Raw genomic sequence first — 9427 nt, 5'->3', positions numbered from 1 at the left:
GTTGGGAGATAGTCATTGGTGTATGAACACACAGACCACGTCATGGATGAACAAATGAATTTCATAGTGCATTTTGATTGGATGAGTTTTTCAGACGGCGTTGTGCCAATATACAGTTTAAAGAGCAGGCATGAAAAGAGACAAGACAAGAAACAGTCATTAACCATCGCACGCAGGGCAAACCCACGTCACCCGGCCACTTGGGGGCGGCAGCTGAGGCCCAGGGGGCCTCGAGCTCTTCCCCCTCCCCCACAGCCCTGGGGATTGGCTCCCCCTGCCTCAGCCTGGCGGGGTTCTGGCCTGAACCTAGCGGGCTTACCTGGGAGGCAGAAGAGGGGCGGCTGTGGGCTCCTTGCCCCGCAGGGCAGGCCTCCCTCAGCCCAGGTGGGGAGATGACCTCCTAAAAGGGTCCACGCACCCACCCTCTGCCTTCCCCTCCAAATGATTCTAAATCCGGGCCCTGGGGGATGCAGTGGGGGAGGCCACGGGCAAACCCAAGTACTGGGCCCATTACACTCACGGTAATGACAGCAACAGCAGTAGCAATAAGAATAACCACCGCCATTTGTGAACGATCTATTTCCTGGCAGGTTTTGTGCCAAACCCTTCACGTGGATCGCTCCCACTCGTTAAAAGGCGGCCGGGTCCCTGCCTAGAACGCCAGCCCCGTGGGGGCACGCGTTCTTGTCTGGTTTTGCTTTGTTCACGGGCACCTACGACAATGCCCGGCACACAGCAGGCGCTCAGTGAGTGCCCACTGAATGCATGCATGAAGGCGAAGCTTGCAAGGATCCGATGAGGTTAATTACGACAGTTAGGGCGGAGGGGGTGGAAGCTGGCAAAGTCAAATAGCTCGTGGGGAGGGCTGCTCAACCTACTCCAAGGGCCCGGGTGCCCACCCGCAGGGGTGGTGGGGGTCCCGCCCTACGGATCTCTCACTGCTGGCGACTGGAAGTTTCAACCAGCTCCTCCACGTGCTCTGTGGGGCCACCTTTCCAACCTCTCGTACTGGCTCAAAGCTGTCTTGTGCTCAGCTGGGCAGCGAGATACATTTTGACTCCCAGCTGGAGCTCTGGATCTCACAGAGACCGAGGCTCTGGCCCTGTCAGCGCAGAGGGGCCAGGCAGGGGACATCCAATGGGGACAGCCCCCCTGACCTCTCGAGAGGAAGCTGTTAGGCATGGGATGAAGGGAAGGGAGAATTTCTGGCTCAGGGGAACTCATGGCTAAGAGGGGTGGCCCGGATACCACTCGGGAGAGGGGTGTTGGGGGACATTATCAGAGAATGGCCTCCCCTTCTGTGTAGCTCATTAGTCCCATCAGCTGTCCAGGGTGGGAGAATGGGCCAATCGATCCTTTTTTGCTGGGGGCTTTAACGGGGCCACCCCAGGGGCCACCAGTGAGCTCTCAGGAGTTACCAGGTCTAGGTGCGTGACCTTGGGCAGGCCCCTCACTTCCCCGGGGCACTGGGCATCAGCTTCCTCATCTGTAAAATGGGGCAACACCCCCTTCCTGGGGCCACATGGCAACCAGGTCTATTCTCCCCTTTTCTCTGCTTGTTCTGAGCACCTTCCCCAGCCCCCACTCTCTGGCCTCCTGGCTCCCTTCCGGCTACAGGCATAGCCAATGGGAGGCACTGGCAGGAGATGGGGGGTGGGGGGAGACAGGCTTGGGTGTTTTTCCCCCAATGCCCTGAGCCTGCTTTGGTCTTCCTCTTGGGCAGAGGCTCTGTCCCCCCAGGGTCCCCCGGGTCCCCAGCTCCTGCCAGGCAGGCGTCCCCTCCCCATGCCAGCTCAGATTTCCTCTCCGCTTCAGCACCTGGCAGGTGACAGCTCCTCATGGCGGCCAGGGGAGGGGGGGGGGTGCTGCACTTGGCCATCCTGCTCTGCCCGCCTCCCCTCCCCTCCGTGAGTGGTCTCTGCCGTCCAATCCCTTCAGTTAAACCCTCCAAAAAGAATTCTTTTATCTGCTGAGCCCCTGCCCTGTACCACGAGCTAATCCACGTGAATCGCTTGGTACCGTGCCTGCCATGCAACTTAGTGTGTCGTTCTGGTCGGCCATTATTTTCATTGCTATTTAGATGAGGTTGATATCCTTTCCCACCCTTGGCTTCGACAGTCTTTGCTCTTTTGCTCCCCCTGTGAGGATTTCCTGTCCTCCCCACCAGTTTCCTGACAGCTCCCAGGCCTGGGCTTACTGGAAAATGGCCGAAGAGGGTATCTGAGATGGGAGCTTTGGGGCCCTGAGTCTTTCAGATGAGGGGGAAGGATGATGTGGCCTGTGGGGCCACCACAGAGAGGTCCAGGGACCTCCCCCCCAAGCTGCAAGCCTCCCAAGCTTGGGGACGGAAGTGGGTGGACATCCTAGGGACCTTCTCGAGGCCAGTGGTGTCCCCTGTTGGCCCTGGGGCCACGGCTCCCTCCTCAACCTCCCTCCATGAACCAGAAGGTGGTTAGTTCAAACACAACGGACTTAAAGCTGGTTCGGTCCCCACCACCGTGTGGGGTCTGGGGGCAGGGCTCAGCCTTGGGGATCCTTTAATTGTCTCAATGCATTCATCCATGTTATTTATTCATTGGTCACCGGCCAAGATGCAGGGCAGTTCGCGCTGCAGTGCTGGCCCCATAGCGGTGGCCTTAGGCTACCCCGTCTCCCCGAGCTGCCCTCCTGAGGGGCTGCCCTTGCCCCTGGGGTCCCCACCTCTCCCTCTTTGGTCACGGTCAAGTGCTGGCCTGAGTCAGCTGTGGCTTTTGGGACTGCTGCTTCTGGAAGATTCCCTCCCCTCCACCCATTCTCCACCCAGCCAGGAGTTACCCAGAGAGAAGCTGGCGGGAAAACTTACCCCAAATTCAGTCACGAGGATGTCGGTGATGCTGCCCAGAACAGTCACAAAGTCGAAGATGTTCCAGGCATCGCGAAAATAATTCTAGAATGGGGACCCACAAGACAGAGATGCCAACGCAGGGCTCCATGCCTGGCTGCCACGGCCGGCCCCGGGGTGTGGTGGGGCACGGCTGCTGATGCCCGAGTGCCCGCCACACTCCTGGTCATTCAGATGGCACAGTGCTGCTGTATGGGGCGCTTAGTGTCATCTGCTCTGCGCCCTCCTCCCTGGGACCCCTATGGCTTTCCTGGCCCCAGAGGGTGCTTCCAAGGCCCGATTTCTCTCTGCTGGAGAGAGAAGGCTATCCTTCAGCCTTGCCTGTCTCTCTGGGGCTCCCTGAGACCCCAGAAGCTTTGTATATGATGTCACTGGGATCCTCACGTCAACCCTCAGAGCAAAGGATTATTACCCATTTCACATGAGGCGACTGAGGCTCGGAGTGCGATGCGGCTCACCCATCTGGGATGAGCCTCACGGAGGAGAAGAGTCAGGACCGAACTCAGTTCGAGCCCAGGGTTTGGGGTCAAGGCCGCCCCTGCTACAGCACGCTCGCCAAGACAGGGGACTGTGGGTTCGAGTCCCAGCTGTGGTAGCATCCTGCTGTATGGGCCGTGGGCCAGTGACTTAACCTCTCTGTTCTTCCACTTCCTAATCTGAAGAAGGGGAATGGTAACGGGGGACAAAGGCCTTCGGGACACACGCCAGCCTGGATCTCCCGGCCCCCCTGTGGTTAGATGGGGCCGCCCATGTCTAGTCACAGCCAATAGGTTTTGCGCAGAGGCAGTGTGAGTCACCTCCTGGCCAGTACAGGACTCACCAGAGCCCTTTTAACCTTGAGCTTGGTGACCATCAGTGTTCCGGGTGGAGGGTGCTCTGTGGGCCTGGGTCCCCATGTAACTATGAAGCAGAGAGTTCCCCCCCCTTCCCGCTGAATGCCAACAAAACCTTTGCTGACGGAAGTGACCGACATGCGGTGGGGGGAGGGGGGAGGTTGTGTTACTGCACCTCAGCCTGACCTATTCTGACTGACATCCCTGGGCTGGGTGCTGGCTCAACCGGGTCACACAGGCAAAGCACCTTGCTGTTGAAATACTGAAATATTCCCCACTGTTTGAGCTCACGCCGAGCAGCACCTCTGCCTAAATCCAAGGGTCTGGTTCAAACAGAGAGCCCTCGCCTGCAAGCTGAGTGGGACCTTCCCAGCGTCCTCACAAAGCAGAGGCCAGCTTGGGGCTCTCAGGTCCCCTTCTGAGGGGTCGGTACTTCCCCTGAGCGTCTGACCCTGAGGCAGCCCTTCTGCCTCACCGAGAAGGACCCAGGCTTTGGAGCTGTGCTTTCCAGGATCAAACTCTTTTCAGCATTTACGAGTTGAAGGTCCTGAGTTGGGACTGATTGGGCTTTAGCGCCCTCTTCTGGAAGACGGAGATATAACAACAATCAGATAATGAGCGGGAGTGTAGGGGTGGAGTTTGGTTATATATACAGCAGGTGCTCAAAGAATGGATGCCGTTTCGTAATCATCTAAAAGGAATTCCCGTTTCACTGGCACTTTTGGGATTTTAGCAGATGCTGCTGGGGCCCTGCCCAGATCCCCTCATATTTCACCTGCACACCTTCAGTTGCTCTGCCCAGGGTCTTCCTCTGGTTGCAAATGAAATGGCTCCCCTGGGAGCAGACTTTGACTATAACTGATGGGCCCTAGAGGCTAAAGACCCCAGCTCTCTCCTTCCTTCAGGTAGAAACTCTGAAGCATGTGCTCTCTGCTGCCCCCTGTTGGTCCTCTGGGGAACTGTGCCCCTTCTGCTCCCAGTGGGAACTGACTGCATAACACATCTTATACGGCTGCCTTCTGGGTCCTGCCTCACTCGTCCCCGCCACGCCGAGTTCCCTGGGCTCCCAGTTAAATTCCTTGCACTCAGTCCTTACCTCAGGCTGTGCTTCTGGGGGAATCCAAATGAAGGCAACTTTCTAGACATCTGGCCATGGGCCTTATGCCCCAGACTACAGGGTTCACCCCCCCCACCCAACCCCACTGCCTAAATTGCACATGGCGAACTTGAGGCTTCATCAAGTTCTGCCTGCCTTCACGCAAGCCCCTGTGGGACTGTCAGGGGTCGGGGGGATGGAGCCCTAAACCACTTTATTAACCAGAAGATCGATCAGGGATACAAAGTTCGCACAGCCCAGCTGTGTCTGAACCTATTGCTGCTGGGAGGCTGGGTGCACACGACTCCTGCTTTGTAAATGTGGGAATAGGAGACAAAGGCCATGTGCCTCGCTTGAGGCCGTGCAGCTACAAAGGGGCTGGGGCAGGATTTGCACCCGGATCCACCCCACCCCCTGCCGCCATCTGTGACCCATCCTGGTGGCATCCCCAGGACCGAAATGCTGAGTCCGTGCCAATGCCCTGGGCTGCCTCCCTGGCCTGCCTGGTGTTTAACACACAGTGTATCTTGGACTCCCCTTGGGGTATTCATTAAAAATACAGATTCAGGGGCTCCCACCTGACTGAGTGGATCTGAACTTGTGGGGTTGGCTCTGGGGCATCAGTCCATTTTAAGAAATGTCCCCAAGTGCTCCTGATGGGTAACGGGGTTGCTGCCGCTTGGGAGGAGAAAGGTGGGGCAATGAGCCCCAGGGTGGCCCTTCCTAGCATCGAGGGGTGCTCACTCCATGCCAGGCCTTGCCCTTGGCCTCCAGATGCACTTCAGCTGCACTGGGGTTTGCAAAGAGAACGAGCCCTCGCGATGGAGATGGAAAGTGACACAGCCCGGATGCGACTGGAATCAAGGTCCCTCTGGTGCCAAAGCTGACACCCTTTGCCCCCTCGGGACTCCAGCCTCCACCCCACTGAGAGCCTGGCAAGGCCACGGGCCATTCTCTTCAGAGAGGTGGGCTAGGTGGGTGGCTGAGAGGGAAGCAACTTGTTTTAAGTCTGAGCTCGGCCACTCACAGGGGACCTTCTAGAAGGTTCCATTACACAACCATCACACAACCCATCAGTTCAGGCCTTCGCTTTTTTTTGGTGGGGGGGCGGTGAACCTCCTTTGGCCTCCTGGGAAGACCTTCTCAGAGGAAGCTCTGTAAATGCATAAAATAAAATACCCAGGACTGCAAGGGTGCCTGTTATATTGAAATGAAATTATCAAAAAATATTTTTAAATGATGATCCAATGATGAATGCCCTTCATTAACACATGAACTCATTTCCAGTGGTAGGTGGACAGTCACTGGCATTCGAAGCAAAGCCAAACCCCCCAATTTGGAGAGTACCTGTCGCCTCCATCAGGCGCTACAGAGAGACCTGATTTGTATCGGGGACACAGGCAGCGCTGGTCACCCGGCCGGCCAGGTTAATGTCAGTTAGCGGCTTGTGAATAATACAGGCGTGGTTTGCTTATATCTAATTTCACAGCCCCCTCCGTCCCTCCCCCTGCACCCACAGATCAATGGTCTTCAGGTTAAGACCTCTTGCCCTAGTAGGAGATGAAGACAAGCTAGGGGGCCACGAACGGCATTTAAAACAGAAAAGCTACGCCCTCAGCGGAAGTGACAGCGTCACAGCACGGGGCCCAGGACAAGAGCAGAGACGGGGTTCGGGGAAAATTTCGTGTCAGTTGGGTCTACCGGCGAGGCTGCTGGGGGCTGCTGCGTCCTTTGCAAAACGTACGCCTTACTGTGGATTGTGGTTAGAACGGCTGGGACGGCGCCGACTTGGCCTGTCTGGATCTCCGTTTCCTTAAACTGGGTGGTAATCGCTCCTTCCCCCTCCCCAGCTTTGGGTCCCGCTGATGAAGGACGGCACGCGCATGCGCCTGGCGCGCAGGGACGGTCCACCAGGGCCGGGTCTCACCCTCGTTATGTGGCAAGCGCAAGAATGAATGACTAGGGTCCGTGGGCACTGGAGGGATGCCCGGGCCGCCGCGGGGGGTGGGGAGGCCATCGCCCAGCACCCAGTGCCCGCCCCCCACCCCCCAATCCAGGCTCCAGCCCCAAGGTCGTGCTTACCAGAATCCCAAAGGCCATGACTTTCAGCAGACATTCCAGAGAGAAGAGGGAGGTGAAGACGATGTTGAATACCCTCAGAGCGTTTTCATAAGCAACCGAGGCCCCGTAGAACTGGAGTAGAGAGGAGGAAGGATGGTGGGGTCAGTGGGGTCAGCGGGCAGGGGGGGAAGCTGGGGAGGCAGCTTTGGGACTGTCCTGTCCTGGGGGCAGGCAAGACAGGGACACCGGGCGACCGATGCCCCCCGCAAGCTGGTCAGGGGCTGGGCTAATCTTTTCACATCCAGACAAGCTTGAGCCCTGCCTTAGCATCCCAGACCCCAGGACTGCTGCTTGATGCGGCTCCTTTTAAGTTTATTTATTTATTTTGAGAGAGAGAGAGAAAGAGCACAAGAACAGGGGAGGGGCAGAGAGAAAGCGAGGGAGACAGAGAATCCCAAGCAGCAGGCTCTGCACTGTTAGCTCAGAGACTGATGTGGGGCTCGAACCCATGAACCGTGAGATCATGACCTGAGCTGAAACTAAGAGTTGGACGCTTAGCCCACTGAGCCACCGAGGCGCCCCCTTCTTCTAATCCTTACCCGTGCACCCCCATGAGACTGCCCTCCAGAACACTTCCAGCATCCCCAAAAGGTTCCTTGCACCCCTTGCCCAGTAACCTGCCCCAGAGGTAACCGCTGTTCTGATTCCTTATGAAATCTTCTTGTCCAGACTACTTAATCAGATTCAGGTTTATCACCTTCAGCCCAGAGGACCGGGTTACAGGAGATGTGGCACGTGGAGAAGTCACAATACCCCACGAGGAGACAGTGCACCCACAGGTGGACAGTTTTCTTTCAACTCATCTGGTTTCCTCAAAAAGTCAACAGCACGAGGGAAAGAAATGGATGACCGAGATTTAAAAGAAAACAACCAGGGGCGCCTGGGGGGCTCAGTGGGTTAAGCGTCCAACTTCAGCTCAGGTCACGNTGCTTTGGAAGTAGGGGGGGGGTAATGGCTGCACAGGGTGGTGAAAGTACTAAGCTGTCCCCGCACTGCATGGTTTGAAATGGTTAATATTTTTTAAGTAGGCTCCATGCTCGATACAGACCCCAGCTTGGGGCTTTAACTCACAACTCTGAGTTGAGATCAAGAGTCAGACGGTTTAACCGACGGAGCCCCCCAGACGCCCTTGAACTGGTGATTTTTATATTATGTGAATTTCACCTCAACAACAACAACAAAAAACAAACAAAAAAAAAGAGAAAACAAATAGATGAAGCAAACACAGAGCGTGTTCCGAATGGGCACCTCGGGCTGCTGGAGACCCGGTGATCTGGGGGGACCCGCCACCCCAGGGATGCTGGTTAGAATTTCAGAATCCTGACCCCGCCTCGGATCTGCTGAAGCAGAATCTGCGCTTTCCCGAGATCCCCAGATGATCCGTGAACACACTGCAGTTTGAGAAGCGCTGTGCTGTCCTATTCTTTTCTGCTTGTTCGAAACCGTGTGGGATCATCACAATGAAAAGATAAAAGAACCCACTCAGGGAGAAGCGTTTCAAGCAAAAATAGGCACTTGCTTTCTCGCCAATTCAAAAATTAGCAGCTTAAGTACTGAGCGTTTCCGAAGTGTGGGGACTCGAGCTAATGTCTTCGCCTGAACTTCCTCGTGCGATCCTCACCCCCACCCGAGGACGGGAAGAAAGTGCTGTTATCATCATTCGCATTTCATCCACGGGGAAACTGACACCTGAGAGTCACCGGCCCCCAAAATTAAATGCTGAATTAAATAGCGGAGCTAGGCTTAAATCCTGCCCTTTGGTCTTCAAACCACAGGGTGATAGGTTCTGACTTTTTTTTTTAATGTTTTTTATTTATTTCTAGGAGAGAGAGAGAGAGAGAGCGTGAGCAGGGGAGGGTCAGAGAGAGAGAGAGTCACAGACTGAAACAGGCTCCAGGCTCTGAGTTGGCAGTCAGCACAGAGCCCAATGAGGGGCTCGAACCCACGAACCGCGAGATCATGACCTGAGCGAAAGTCAGACGCTTAACCGACTAAGCCACCCAGGCGCCCCAAGGTTCTGACTTTTCACCCTGAAGAGGCTCTGTGGGCCCGAGGGTTGCAAGGTCCTTACCTGCCCCTCCTTTCTCATTTCACCCATCGAACATTTATCCAGGGCCTCCTGCTCCCTCCTAGCCAGGGATTTGCTTGCGGAACCCCAGGAATTCAGGGGTGAGCGGGACTTGCCTGGCCCCCGTTGGAGCCCAGAGGCTGGTTGGGGGACTTCTGGACAACCCAACAGTGATATTATAACACGTGAGACAGCCGATAGGGTGCTTGCAAAGAGCGGTGCCTCGTGCAATGGTGGGAGGTGAGGGAGGGCTTCCTGGAGGAAGGCGCCTGCAGGCGAAGCCAGGAGCTGGCCAGGCGAGTGGTGGGAACCGTGTGTCAGGCAGAGGGAACAGCAGAGCACAGGGCGTGGCCGGTCTGGGAAACGTGCGGTGGGCGTGGCCCCGCGTTGCTGGAGGAGGGCGGGCGTGGGGGGGGGGCTCACGCAGT

General features: G+C 56.5%; 1 protein-coding gene across 1 annotated transcript in view; it reads right to left on the bottom strand.

Annotated features, from left to right (window-relative positions):
• Positions 1 to 9427, bottom strand: part of CACNA1A (calcium voltage-gated channel subunit alpha1 A) — a 181704-nt gene that overhangs the window by 37007 nt on the left and 135270 nt on the right. The window contains exons 31-32 of the mRNA XM_077765843.1: positions 6893 to 7003; positions 2843 to 2926 (exon numbers count right to left, since the gene is read on the bottom strand). Of these exons, the coding sequence (XP_077621969.1) occupies positions 2843 to 2926; positions 6893 to 7003 (195 nt within the window). The remainder of the gene's footprint in view (positions 1 to 2842; positions 2927 to 6892; positions 7004 to 9427) is intronic.

The sequence above is a fragment of the Crocuta crocuta genome, unplaced genomic scaffold, assembly GCF_008692635.1.
Source record: "Crocuta crocuta isolate KB4526 unplaced genomic scaffold, BGI_CrCroc_1.0 scaffold693, whole genome shotgun sequence".
Classification (NCBI taxonomy): domain Eukaryota; kingdom Metazoa; phylum Chordata; class Mammalia; order Carnivora; family Hyaenidae; genus Crocuta; species Crocuta crocuta.
This window is presented reverse-complemented; position numbering and strand designations above follow the sequence as displayed.